Below are 14226 nucleotides of genomic sequence, written 5' to 3' on the forward strand. Positions count from 1 at the left end.
TCTTCACAGGTGAGGAAACTGAGGCTGAGTGGGGACCTGCCTTCGGTAAAGCACTACCTATGGCATGCGGATCAGTGTGAGCACCAGGGGACCAGACCTTCAGGTCAGGCAACTCAGGTGTTGCAAGCAATTTCATTTCCCCCTCAGAGCCTTCCCATCACGGTGTGACACCCCTCCTCCCTGGTCTTGTCATCCCATCCCAGTTGGAGCTCCTAAGAGTGCACCCACTTTCCCTGACCTGGCCCTCCACAGCCTTTAATAGAGGAGCATTGCTTGGAGGGCTCCCCCGCTCCAAAAGTTGTGCTGGGGCCTCAGGAAGGTGCTGTCCGGGCTAGATCCATTGCCTTTAGTGGTAACTTACTGGAAGAAACTGGAGTGGACAGCTCGTCTACAGCTCCTTGGCAACCAAGCTGTGGATGCTGATGCGGGCTCTCAGGAACCTTTTGGGTAGCTGTGGTCCCCTCTCTAAAGCCCCTCGGAGGCAGGAATGGCCCTATGCTCCTCCAAGTACTCATTTCAGCCCCCACCACCTCTGTACTTGCCCTGAGGACAGGCATGGTGGGAAGCAGCCACCACCTGTTTAAGTGTTCTGGGACAATGACAATGGGCACCATTTGCCCTATTCTGACTTCAGGGTACTGTTATGATTCAGGTCCCCAGCTGGCCTTGGAGCAAGAGCACTGGCCCCTCCTGACCCAGGAAAGGCTAGACTTGACGAATCTGACTCCGCCTGTCCTGAGAGGGTCCCCTGCTTGGGTATGTGTCCGTGATCACCTGGCCATTAGTGATGGCTTCTGAGAGAATGAAGCCTGTCCGGCCCTAATATGCAACTTCAGCAAGTCATAGCCCCTTCACAGACTGTTTCCCCACCTTAAAAATAGACATGGCAGCGCTGGCTGGGTGACTCAATTAGTTGGAGCATTGTTTCATACACCACAAGGTTACAGGTTTGATTCCCAGTCAGGGCACATACCTAGGTTGGGGTTCGATCCCTTTGGTCCGAATATGGGAGGCAACTGATCAGTTTCTCTCTCATATTGATGTTTCTCTCTCTCTACCTCCCTTCCTCTTTCTCTACAAAAAAAAAATCAATGAAAAAACATACCCTTGGGTGAGGATTAAAAAAAATAAAAAGGTTCAAGCTTTATTTTTAAAAAATGGCATTATCCTTTCCCCTTCCATTTGTGAAGACTGATGAGCTTGTGTTTGGGGGAAGTGTATAAGAAGGTGCACATGTAATTCACAGCAAAACATTTTTGTTTTGTCATGGAAACGGGTTTCCCAAATTTATTGTGGTCCTGGAACCCACTGTCTTTGAAGTCTCCAGTCAGGGCTTTTCTTTGTCTCTCGCAAAGACACATGGCTGCTTATATAGGCAGGAGTTAAACACGGAGTAAGAAAGGACAGTGTTCACTAGATAACAAAGTAGTCTTCCCCTAGGCTGCAACCCCGTAACTCCATGGACCCCCTGGTAGGTGGTCCCAGGCCTGTTCCACACCCAGTCTCTGGTAACTTGATTCTCACTTAGGTCACCAAGGTCCATGAGATAGGCAGGCAGGGAGGAAAGTGCCTTCTGCCTCTTACCCTGCTCCTTCCCTGGGGGTCAGGCCACTGGTGAGGCCTGCGAGGGCTAGAAAAGGTCAGGATGGGAATGCCCGAAACAGAGAAATCAGAGGTCAGATTACAACCAGATAACGGAAAGGTAATTATTTTATTTTTCCCTGGGACGCTGGTGGCTCCGGGCCTGACATGTCCCCGAGGCTTTCTTATGCTTCTGGTCTAGCACCTGGGCCATGTAGTTCTCCTGCTGCTTCTGGATCCGGAAGTCAGACATGTGATTCCTGCAAGGAGCCGGCTAGGCTGGGCGTGGGCTGGGGACAGCCCAAGGTAGGGACCAGAGTTCTGGCTCCCCACTTCCATCAACAACCCCCAACCTGTCCATGACCCCTCACCTGAAGATCTGTTTCTGTTGGCTGATAACTTGCTGCAATTCCTTAATCTCATTCTCTTTGCCATTAAGTATATCTTCTTGCTTTATAATGTGAGACTCAATTTCTGTGGGGGAGAGAGGCAGGGAGGAGGTGGTTCCATCCCATGGGCTTCTTCCTGAGATAAGGCATTCATTCCCTCACAGGTCTTTTCAGAACTTGGCTCCCACCACCCACAGGTTCTCCATGAGTAGTTGCCAATACCTTAGTAAGAATGAGTTTATTATGGAGTCTTGATGGGGTGGTGGGGACACAATGTCTGATGAATGTGTCAGTGACTTCACAACTCTATTCTGGACCAGGTGACTCACATGAAGGCAGGCAAAGGCCCTTGGAGAGAGGTGGTAGCCCTGCCCAAAGGCAGGAGGATGAACAGCTCCCGGCTCAACTCCTGCAGATCTTTGCAGATACCACCTCTTTCGTGAGACCGCTCCTAGTCTAAAATTACAACCCTTCCTAATACTTCCTATCTCTTTTCCCTGCTTTACTTTTCTCCTTAGCATTTATATCTAACATACTATATATTTTACTCATTTACTTTCTCCCCTTCTAGGATGTAAGGACAAGGATTTTTGTTTTATTCATTGTTTTAACCCTAAGGCCTAAAACAATACCTGGCACATAGTAGGTGCATGATACATTTGTGGAATGAATGAACAGGATGTCCCCTGAGGATTTAGGACATAGAAGCATCACCTAGTTCAGTCATCTCAATCCAACCAGACCTACTGAGGGCCAGCCAGATGCCTACTCCCGTGCAGGAGCTCCTGAAAGGAGTGTTAAGACTCAGGAACTGACCAGAGGACAGAATAAGGTGACGTTTCAATGAAGTTAATATTGGTGAGACAGTATTACCACTTTGGGCAAGATGTCTCCTTTTCAGAACCGTGTCCTCATCTATATAATATGGGGACAGACAGCCTATATGGGGTGGGAAGGACCCAGGGAGATTAGTGGTGGAAAAGCTTACCCGCTACTTAAGTGCTCATTAGATGCCAGGATGATTTTTGTGACTTGGGTCAGAATCCAATGAGGCTGTAGGATTCGGGGGATGCTTCACATACATAACTGTCCCTCAGGAAGCCCTGGAAAATTCTGATCCTCACAGGAAGAAAATCCCACTGCCTTTAAAGGTTGGACAAAGATTAACTAGAACACAAGCTCTGAAAATGCAGACATGCGAAAGCATTTAAGGTTTCAGAAGAGACGGTCTGGCAGAAAAGAGGAGACATAGGTAAACAAAGAGAAGGAAAACATGAGCTCACGGAATCATAGGAACAGGACTATCATAACTCCTTCCCCAGGTCATCCAGCTAATCCAGACTCATTGCATGTGAAGTTCTCTTGAGAAAAAGTATCAGAAATTTGTGTGAATCTTTTAAAATAAATTAGATAAAGGTAAAATAAATAGCACCCAATGAGAGAATGGTTAGAAAAGCCCTTTGAGAAGATTCAGAACTATGTAAGTACAACCAAATGGAAACCACACCAAGGGAGGTGACAGCGGGGAGGTACAGGTGAGGAGAAGGCCAGGTCACCAGATTTGCTCAGGTGAAGGCTTGTGCCCAGTGGAGGGATTCAGGACATTCTCGGGGAGGCAGCCAGGCTCCATCAGCCTGACCCACACACACCTTCCAGACGCAGAGCCCTGTAGCCTTGGCTGGGCTCTAGGAAATGCCCTAAAGGAAGGATGTCTTTTCCTAACACCACCAGGAAAGAACTCTAGGTTCCTTTTAGGGAAGTGGGGGTGGGGAGGGGTCAGAGAGAGGGAAAGGACTAGGGACCAGCATCTTGGGTATGAAGGCAGTGACTGCCTGTTGGGCCCCAAGAAGCCCTACAGGGAGCTCTTGATCAAACAACCATGAGGCCTGTCAGCCTACCCAGCCAGATCAAGATAGTAGTCTGCTGGCGACTTTTCAGTGAGAATACTCACCAGGGGAGAAAGGCTGGATTGGAGGATAGAGGGTGCCCAAGGCTCCAGGTGGGGCCCATCCGGAGGGACCCTGAGCCTCTTTTAGGCTTGAGCTCTGGGCTCTAGCCTACTCAAAATCTACTGCAGTGAATGAAGCAGAGGTATGGAATTCACATCCACTTCTTAAGCTAAGTAAGGGGAGTTTAGCATTCTGGGAAAATGCAAGTGGTTCCTGAGGTCTAGGGACACTGGGTAGTTGACTGAAAGTGCCCTGCAACTCACAGCCCCAGCTGAGCCAAGTAGCTCCATGCACCTGCATGGAGCAGAGTTGAAAACTAATGGCCTACAGGCATACTTTACTTGGCCCATACAATATTTTTAAAGCTTCTAGATCAGTTGACAACACTAAAAAGTCAGAAAAACTTCCATTAAAACCTGGTTTCTTTTTTTAAAGCTCTGACAGTACTGGACTCCCATTCCCACAGCAGAGGAGCTGAGTCCCTGAGAGAGAGCATGGCTCTCCACATTACCACAGTCCCCACTCATCCCAAACCTGAGACTAAGGGTCAGCTCTCAAACAGGACGGTGCTTACCCTGTTGTTCCTCTTGTATCAGAGTTATGAGTAAAGTACATTATTTCTAATATCCATCAAAAGTGGAAAACAAAAGGTGGACTAAGAAAGTTGTATGTTTCAAAAAAATGGGAGCGAGCCCGTTCCTTTATGGCCATGAAGAATATTGTACACCAACTGCTTCCCTCATTTCCGTGGCCTGCCTGGTCCCTGAAGGCCTTTGCGAAGGTGTGGCCCGCTTGGGCTTGCCTGTATCCTCAGTCGGGGACAGAAGTTGGGGTGAAACCCTGCCCTGGATACCGGCACTGGGTAGTTAGGGAAGAGCCCGTGTATGTTAGCTTGGGAAGGAACACGGGCCTCCCGCCTACCATTGCACTTGGTGATGAGCTGGTCCTTCTTGCTGGACTCCTGCAGGGCTCTGCTCTTGACACTGGAGAGCCTGGGTGGAGAAGAGAAGAAAGGGTGGGAAGGCTGACAGGCCAATGGGACCCCTAACCTTACACCCCCACCGAGGCCCACTCACGCCTTTTCAAAGGCCAGCTTCTCTTTCTCCAGCTGTTTAGACAGCACCTCTACCTCTCCAAGGGCAAACTGCAACTTCTCCTCTTCCTTGGCCAGGAGGACCTTGGTCTTGGCATGAGCAGCTTTCTCTTCCTGCAGGGGCAACACCAGTGACCTTATTACCCAAGCGACCTTGGGTCTCCTAAGCTTCCTTAACCAGCCCCCTTACTCAGAGGGCCACCCAGAAGCCAGAGTACAGAAAGATTCTGTCCTCATTACTGGGGCTGAAGGCTCTCAGAGGCCAATACTCAGTGATTGCTCAACCACAGGGATCCAGGGAAATAGGGCAAGATTAGGAACCTGCAGAGGCCATTACTTACCGCCAACTGCTTCTCCACTGCCTGGAACTCTTCTTTACTGACAAAATTTTCATCCTGGAGAACCATCTGCAATAGAGCCTGGCTCAGGGAGGGACTGGGGCTCGGGCGTCCTCTAGGGACCGGGAGCAAGGGTGGATAATGGGATGATGCCCAGGGCATCTAGGATGAGACTGGGGCCCTGGGAAGGGAGAATTCGGTTCCACAAGTCGCTGAGGCTCAGCTCTAGGCCCTGCCCTCAAGGAACAACCAGTCTCCTAGAAGAGATAGCTCATGGCCAGCACTTGTAACACAGTGTGTGCTGTGATGGAGAAGCACCACGTGGCGTCCAGAGGAGGTCCTGACCTGGCCTGGGAAAGGGTAGAACTGCTTCTAGAGAAGGGGACATCAGAACAGACCTGAGCTCTGACCACTATGTAGGGATGAAAAAGTGTTGAGAAAAAGGCCAGGAATGGAGCCTTCAGGGGGCTGAAGGAAATTCAATGCCTAAGGCTGCATACAGCCATTAGAATAAGAAAGAGATGAGAAGACATCTTATTTCTGAGATGGAGGTATCTCCTATCTCCCAGCCTTCCCATCAAGGTAGAAAAATAAAAACAGAAAAACCATGAACTCCACCTGGCCAGGATTTTACCATGCCTGTCCAGATCATCTGTGGCTCCAAGGCTTTGCACCCATAAACTGTGGTTTGATTGAGAAAGCAAAAGCAGAGAGACATAAAGGAGTCGGAAGCCCTTAAGTTATCATGTGCAAGGGCCAAATCTGTGCTTACTGCACGCAGAATGGCACTAAATTAGGCACTGGGGAGGGGATGTCCCTGATAGAAAGGATATTACAATTTCTTTGCCTGAACACAACAGCCTTGGGAAATCATCTCCAACTAGAAATGGGGAAACTGAGGCTCAGTGACTAGAGAGGGATCTATCTACCAGGTCCTGTGCAACCAGGCAAAGAGAGTAGAGAACAATTTTGATTTTGATTAAAATTCCCTTGTACAATATTCATGAGACCCTGCCCCCTTTGGCTCCACCCCCAGCAGCCATAACACTGTTGGGTCCCGCCTCCTTCTGATGACGCTATTGGCAATGTGCTCTGGGCACGCCCCGGCTTCGGGACGTGGTCTGGCCCCGACCCCACCATTGAGACTTCCGGTCCGGCCTCTCCCCCAGCTCTTCCGGCTGCGTACCACGTTCCTCAGCTGATGGATCAGTTCCTCCTGAGACTCAATCACGTCCCGCAGTTGGTCGAAGGCGAGACACACCGACCCTGACCCCCCCTGCGCCCACCCTACGGGCGTCGCCATCTTTCGCCCCCGCCAGCTCGTTGGAAATGGCTGCCGCTGGGTGGCACACCGCGTCGCCCACCAATGAGGGTGCGACGCCACAGAGCACCCTGGCCACCGGGGGCGGGGACTTCCTTTGTTACCAGGGATGGGGCCCGCCTCTTAAAGGAGCCGCCCGGGGGCTTGAACAACACTTAGGAATGTAAGCTTATAGAGAAGTTGCACGTCTATTTTATCTTGTGTTTCTCATGCAATCCTGAGGAGCAGGCTTATATTTCCTTCACTAGCCAGTGAACAGGCAACACCCGCCCTCAGCCTTCTCCCGGGGCCTGTTCATCTGCAAGACCGCGAAGCAAGAGCCAGTTAAGGCGACACCTGCATCTTGAGCTCCACGCGCCTCTAATCTCGAAATTTACCAGGGAGTGTGAGACTCCAGCCTCCTCAGATCTCTCTTTCTCCTACAGCATATTCACTGTTTAGGAGGCCTGAACCTAAGCAGTGAAGGTGGGGCTCAAGAATAGAAAAGGAGCGTGGTCTCACGTGTAGAAGTGGGCCTCTGCGATCCATCTTCAGCTAGTCAACTTTTAATGGAAGCGGTTCCTGAATTTCCCCAGGGCAAACAGAATGTAGGGAGGAGGGAAGAAGATACAAGAACCAAGAACTGTGTACATGAGCCAGCATCATGGTGGAAACACACCCAAGGTAAGTCCTCCTAGTCTGGTGCCAAGCTCTGAGCAGTCATACTTGGAGCCAAGTGCGACCACATCAAGGTGCTGCGGAGGGCACTGAAGAGCCCGAAGAGATTAGAACGGAAGTGGGGCGTGAAGGAGACTTCTAAAGCAGGGGTGGGGTAGGGAAGGATTAGGTGATCACACATCTTCACCTCCCCCCTCCCCCTTTTTTTGAAACCCAGTAAGATTAAGCTTGGGGAATATCAGAGCTAATATTTATTGAGTATTCACTATTTCGTGGCACCATTATGCCATATCAGTATTATTTTACGTGATCTTCACAATAACCTTGGGAAGTAGGTTCTAATTTCCACACTTTACAGATGAGGAAATGCAGGTTCTCTGAGAGTGACTAACTTGCCCAAGGTCACCCAAGCTGCTAAGCCTCAGTACAAGGTTTTCATGTGGGCAGTTTGATTCTAGAATTCATGTTCTCAGCCTTGATACTGTGCTGCATTTTTGTTGAACATAATAGATACTAAAGTTGTGGAAGCATGAATGATTATATTAAAGGAGTTTTCAGCCCTGGCTGCTGTTGCTTAGTGGTTAGAGCACCAACCCTCCCACTGAAGGGTTTCGGGATCCCCAGCCTGGTGGGGCTGTGCAGGAGGCAACAAATTGGTCTGTCTCTGTCACATCGATGTTTCTCTCTCTCCCTCTCTCTCTCTGCCCCTTCTTACCTTCCACTCTTTCTAAAACTCAATGGAAAAATTATCCTCAGGTGAGGGTTCACAACAAAAAAGGAGTTTGCAAGAAATATTATCAGTGTCCAAGAAGGGAAGCTGAAAGTTAGGTAAGCCACTCTGGTTACTCCCCAGAACTACCTAGGGGCCTCTTTTTCAGCTATTGTGGCCTGATAAACATTGTCATTCCTATGGGTCTCCCAGTGATAGCCCTTTATAAAAATAAAATTATTGATTGATTGGAGAGAGAGACAGAGAGAGAGACAGAGAGAGAGAGAGAGAGAGAGAGAGATCAATTTGTTGTTCCACTTGTTTATGCATTCATTGGTTGACTCTTGTATGTGCCCTGACTGGGAATCAACCCCCCAACCTTTGTGTATTGGGAGGATGCTCTAACCAACTGAGCTACCCGGCCAGGGTGTGATACCCTTGTTTTACCTTTCCTTTTTTTTTCGTGTCTGTTCTCATATCCTTGAGGGCAAGGCTATTTCTGTTGGCCAATCTGAAAAGGGCCCAGAGCAGTACAGTTCAATAGGACTTCTATGATGGAAATGTTCATCTATACTGTCCAGTACTTCAGCCACAGGCCACATGTGGGCTATTCAACACTTGAAATATGGCTCATGTGACTGAGGAATTACTTTTTAAATTTAAAAAAATTTTAATTAGTAAAATTTACATTTAAATAGCCTTATATGGCTGGTAGCTACTGTATTGGACAGCGTGGGCCTAGAGGATGCTGTGTATATATAGGTTGTGTGCCTCAGCACAGAGCCTTCTTGTAACGTTATTTATCAAATGTGAATGTTCACCTGAATCACCCTGAACAAAGCTGCACATTCCTCTGGGGCAGGGACCCCTGAATCTTCCCTTTGAACCGTGTCCCTTCTGTGGGTTTTTTCATGAGGTGCTGCTTGATATCTCTTGCCACTCACCATTTACCTCAACCAGCTGGGACAGATTGCCTTGTACACTTAGGCCAAAATCCTGGAGCACAGTAGGCTCCAGCAGCCAGTTCCCTGAGCAAGAGAGAACAATGGACCCAGGTCTGCACCCTGCATACCAGCATGGACTGTGGGATGGTCAACTTGGTTGGGGACTGCCACAGACCCCCACTCTCTATAGCAACAAACACGATGAGCTCCTGGCCAACCAGGGCTCGGTAGGGCTCAGGATGACATGACACCACAAACAGCTCTGTGATCCTGCCCCAGGAAGGGCGGCTTTCTGCATAGTGTTGTCATCCTGGTTGATTTTCTGGTGATCTACTGCTGTATAACACACCACCCTACATTTATTTATACCTTAAACATTTATTTTGCTCAGGAATCGTCAATTTGGGCAGAGTTCAATAGTGAAAGCTCATCTCTGCTCCATGTAGTACCAGCTGTTGGGAGAGAGAGGGAGGCTAGAAGTTCCACCACCATGATTCATGGCTCCCTCACATAATTGGCAAATTGGTGCTATTCGTTGGGAGCTCATCTGAGGCTGCGGGTCTTGTTCCTCTCCATTGCTGTTTGGGCTTTCTCCTAGCATGTTGACTGGGTTCAAGAGAAAGTATCCCAAGTGGCAGGAAATGGAAGATGCCACTTTCTTAAGGCCTGGACCCCCCAAAAAGCGGCATCATGTCCTTTCTGCTGTATTCTATTGGCAAATAAGCCACAGAGTCCAGCTTCAAGGAGAGGGGACACATCCCACCTTTTGATGGGAGGAGTTTTCATTTGGGCTGCACTTTCAGAGGAAGTCCTAACAGATGGTGTGTCATTCTGGTCAGGGTTCAGCTCAGATAAAATTAGACTGAAACTTAGTCTAGTGGGGGAGACAGACAATAATAAACACTCAAATCTCAACGTAAGTAATTATTCAAATAAATAACACCAGAGTTATGACAGGTGCTAAGAAAGAGAGGAATGAGAGTATTTTAAAAGATTTAGCCCAATCTGGGGTATAGGGAAAGCTTCTGTGAGGAAGTGATTTTTTGAGCTGAAACCTAGTAAGATAACCAGGTGGCACTTAGCAAAGAGAGGAGGGCCAGGTGAGTGGGAAAGGGTTCCAGAAAGAGGGAACAGTAAACAAAAAGTTCCTAGAGCCAAATGGGTTGGCAGAGTGGTATACGTAAAAGGCTAGCATGGCAGAAAAAGAAAAAGATGTATAGGGCAAGCAGGGGTAGAGGCCAGAAACTTGGTAGAGTCTATTAAGCATTAGGCCATGCTAAGGACTTTAGTAATTTTTATTCTGGGGGCAAAAGAAAACTATTGAGATATTTTAAGCAAGAGGGTGACATAATTTATGCTTTGAAAAGATCTCCCTCACCCTAGCCAGTTTGGCTCATGGATAGAGCATCAGCTTGCGGATTGAAGGGTCCCAGGTTCGATTCTGGTCAAGGACACATGCCTGGGTTGCACGCTCAATCCCCAGTAGGGGACATGAAGGAGGCAGCCAATCAATGATTCTCTCTCATCATTGATGTTTCTATCTCTCTCTCCCTCTTCCTTCCTCTCTGAAATCAATTATATATATGATCTCCCTGGTTTGCAACAAGGTGCAAATTGGAGGGGCCCTGAGTTGGTGCACAGAGACTACTTATACTTGTGAGGCTACTGCAAGTTTTTAATCAGAGGAAATGGATGGTAGTTGGGAAGTCAGATGGTGTCAGAGGAGATAAGAGAGATGGATTTAGGATGTTCTGGAGTTAAAACTGACAGGACTTAATAATGATAGAGGGATATTGGGAAAAGGGAGCCAAGGTATTTTGGTTGTTTAATGCTACAAACTACCACAAAACATAATTAAAGGCTTAAAACAGTAACTATTTTATTATTTGCTCATGATTCTACAGTTTGAAGAGGGCTTGGTGGGGCAGCTAATTTTTGCTCTGCCCACCAGCTGGATTAAGTTAAATATGTCTCGGTTCTCAGTTCTTGCTGCCAACTCAGTCGTTTGGTTCTCCTCTGCATACCTGCTTCATGTGGTTAGCTTGGTGGTCTCAGGGAGGTTGGACTTACCTGGCAGCTGGCTTCCCCTAAGTGCAGAAATGGAAGCTGCTAGTTTTGCCACATTCTATGGATTAAAGATCAAAGGCCAGCCTAGATCAGAAAGGGGACTACAAACAGCAGGGCATGAATATTAGGTGTGGTCCATTGCGGGACATCAAATCAAGTATACCACAGTTTTCTGGGTTTCTGACTTTTGTACTTTCATGGATGATGATGCTATTCATAGAAATGGGAGCACTCACAGTGTGGCTCCCATTTCCTCCATTAAAAAATAAATCACTGTACTCTGTAAGAAGGGTGACTATATTTCAAGTTTCTCTTCCTCAGAGTTGCTTTCACTGATCCCTCATACTGGATTAAATCCATTTGTTATGTATCCCCAAGGTTCTCTTGGTTCCGCCTTTGACATTCATCCCACTGGGGAGCATTGTCTAAAGTTAGGTTCCCCATTCGATGTGAGCTCCAGGAAGCCTTGGTGCTGGGTCTCACTGTTCCTGACTCCCATCCCAAAAGCTCAGCTCACCTGGCATACGCTAAATTCTCCATTTCGTTGAATTGAATCTCATCTCAATCTTTCTCCAAATGATAGGCATTATTATGAGTAGTTCAGCTCTGGAGAAACCAACCGAAACAAGTACTATATTTTTAAGTAAAACCTTTCCTAAATATGGGCCATTAGGGACAAAGCCAGCAAAGAACTGGAATAACAGCCAATTTACAGATGCTAAATAGTTCTGATCTGTACATTGGCTGTAATATGCTGCAGAAAATACAGAACTGGTGATGCCACCAAGGCTATCTATTATTCTAAACACCAATAATTCCACCGATGGATGAGGAAAGACTGGGGAAAAGGTCAACTGCTCTAGTCTTCAGTGGCTTCAAGGAGTCAGGCGATATGCAGTGCTGAAGGGTGCCATGGGCAAAGGTAAAAGAACAGGAGGCCCAGCCGGTGTTGCTCAGTGGTTGAGCATCAACTTATGAACCAAGAGGTCATGGTTCAATTCCCAGTCAGGGCACATGTCCGGGTTGCCAGCTCCATCCCCAGTTGCATGCAGGAGGCAGCCGATCAATGATTCTCTCTCATCATTGATGTTTCTATCTCCTCCTTTCCCTTTCTCTCTGAAATTAATAAAAAATATATTTAAAAAAATTTAAAAACAAGAAAGGAAAAACAAAGCCTTTTTATATATATAAAATCTTTTAATTTCTTTCTGTGTTAAAATACAATTAATTCAGATGCAGTAGATCAGGTGACCAGATTTCTCAGAACTCCACCGGAGCTGATTCCATCTGTATCAAACCTGGCTCTGGTCACAAAACATTCACATCTTTAATTCCAAATACTGAATGGGATGCAAATGATGTAATTAATATCTAACACATGGGTATATAGTTACTTGGTGGTCATTGCATGAGGTATCAACAACGCAGGCTCAAAAAATAAGATGTACAATAACTTGGCCCTTTCCAAAACCAAGTGTATTAGGATACTAAGCTTACACCTTAAATGAATTCAAAATAAATACTGATTAACTGCTAGCTCCTGTGAGGATCATGCATGCAGAGACTACTTGCATGTGTGGCCAATTGTAACAGAAAGCTTCTAGAATCCCTAAAGTGCCTCCTCACAAAGCGTGTCCTGAGTGTGAGGATGAAATGAGAATAACACATAGGTTGGCCAGGCTGTTGGATCTCATGTTCCAGTTGGGTTTGGAGTTCAGTGTAATTTTTAATAGTTTCCAACAGAAAGCATAGCAATTGCATTTTTTACTGGTCACTTCTTCCAATCTGTGAGGCCTGGAGCTGATAAGGAAGTTCAGACATTTTCTGGTTTGAGCAGATGAACCCCAGGATTGCTAATCAGGGGTCATGGATTCCTTCAAGCTGTAGTGTCCTTTGTGGTGAGGACTTTCATGCTCCCCTCCTCACTGCTGATCGTGCGGTGCAAAGAGCACTATCATCCTAATGATGAGAGTTTCCATTTTTGCTTGAGCCTCAAGCCTTATTTCTTAGCCCTTCTCTCATTACACATCTTCAAGCTGTTCTAATGCTCATAGACACAGTCTAGTGCTGCACACCAAGTTCTGACAGCAAGAATAAGCCTTACCTAAAGAGCTTATATATGACTAGGAAACTTTCCAAAGGATGTAGGCTAGAGGAAAATCATTATGATTACCACCATGTAGACAACCCATCTAAAATATAACCCAGGAAATTTTAGTTTAACAATATTCTGGACTGTACCAAATAGATTAAACTATCCTTTAACCAAATGCAAATATTCTCTTGAGGAAAACCAGATGTGAGTGTTGTGGTCTACTAGGTAATAAATTAAATAGTACCATCAGTTCTATAAAGACAGACAATAGGTCTGACATTTATTGGAGCTAGTATTGCCTCTATTTAGTATCATCACAGATAACTAATGTCTGCCATGAAATCTATAAAATGTGTGGCCACATTCTTCAGGGGCATCTACAGTAGGGTCTTCTAACCTGTCAAGTCAGTTTAATTTATGCCCATTTTCTAGCAGGGGTTGGGGTTGAGAGGAGAGCGTTGATTTTGGTGTGCACAGGAAAATGTTCTATAAGCCTGTTTGGCTCACAGGCACATTTCACTGTGTAAATTCCCTCTGTCACTCAGAGGGAGTCAAGAAAGCCCCCCAAATCCAGGAGGATAGACATAGTTGGGCAGCAGAATCTGGCTCTCTCTGGAGCTGCTCCTCCTCCCCACAGCTGAGCAGTTGTCCTCTACCAGCCACTAAAGCCCCACTCTTTACCTCTGGAGGCATCTTCTGACCCTGTGGAATGTCCACATGTTGAATGAACCATGCTAGACACATCTGTCTGAATCATGGCCGTGCATCTGAAAGGAGAAACTCCACTCTGGAAATCAGTTTTCATGCAGAGTCTCCTTCCAACAGGAATTTTTCTTCCATCCTGAAGAAAATATGAATGTAGACCACAGTCACTTACTGATCCTTCCAGGGTCAGATTCATGATAATCTAGGCAGCTCACGAAGCTTGGCTCTGCAGGAAGTCTGGAACTACATGGCCCAGGAAGCAACTTACTCCTTCCATGTCACCTGTGGAAAGGGCTGCCTGCCTCTGAGGGACCTTTTGTTTTGAATACAAAATTGGTATGGAGTCTTGGTTCCTAAAGACAGGGGGAAAGGTGTCCT

At 47.0% G+C, this 14226-nt stretch overlaps 2 protein-coding genes across 5 annotated transcripts in view; both read right to left on the reverse strand.

Moving 5' to 3' along the window:
* Positions 1-1698: 1698 nt before the first annotated feature.
* SPATA24 (spermatogenesis associated 24) lies at positions 1699-6667 on the reverse strand. 4 transcript variants are annotated; one of them, XM_079770353.1, is made up of 6 exons: positions 6537-6667; positions 5354-5419; positions 4996-5126; positions 4841-4911; positions 1953-2055; positions 1699-1841 (listed from the first exon to the last, which is right to left on the reverse strand). In XM_079770353.1, the coding sequence occupies exons 1-6, from the start codon at positions 6651-6653 to the stop codon at positions 1712-1714; spliced, it is 618 nt and encodes a 205-aa protein (XP_079626479.1). In that variant the 5' UTR covers positions 6654-6667; the 3' UTR covers positions 1699-1711. The 4 variants fall into 4 exon arrangements, 2 of the variants coding, with proteins under 2 accessions (XP_079626479.1, XP_079626478.1); XM_079770352.1 differs by having other exon boundaries at positions 1953-2106; XR_013813497.1 differs by having other exon boundaries at positions 1807-1841; positions 2959-4911.
* A 4054-nt stretch (positions 6668-10721) lies between these two features.
* DNAJC18 (DnaJ heat shock protein family (Hsp40) member C18) overlaps positions 10722-14226 on the reverse strand; it is a 28593-nt gene continuing 25088 nt past the window's right edge. The window contains exon 9 of the mRNA XM_079770527.1: positions 10722-13984. The gene's annotated coding sequence lies outside the window, so the exon portion shown is untranslated. The remainder of the gene's footprint in view (positions 13985-14226) is intronic.

This window comes from Cnephaeus nilssonii (assembly GCF_951640355.1).
Source record: "Cnephaeus nilssonii genome assembly, chromosome: 5".
In the NCBI taxonomy this organism is placed as follows: Eukaryota; Metazoa; Chordata; class Mammalia; order Chiroptera; family Vespertilionidae; genus Cnephaeus; species Cnephaeus nilssonii.

Excerpts from the sequence above, each read along its gene's own strand:
- SPATA24 (XM_079770352.1), bottom strand. The coding sequence starts at position 6,653 with ATGGCGACGCCCGTAGGGTGGGCGCAGGGGGGGTCAGGGTCGGTGTGT. Across the intron at positions 5,420-6,536 it reads TCCATCAGCTGAGGAACGTG|ATGGTTCTCCAGGATGAAAA; the intron begins GTACGCAGCCGG and ends GCTCTATTGCAG. Across the intron at positions 5,127-5,353 it reads CAGTGGAGAAGCAGTTGGCG|GAAGAGAAAGCTGCTCATGC; the intron begins GTAAGTAATGGC and ends TTGCCCCTGCAG.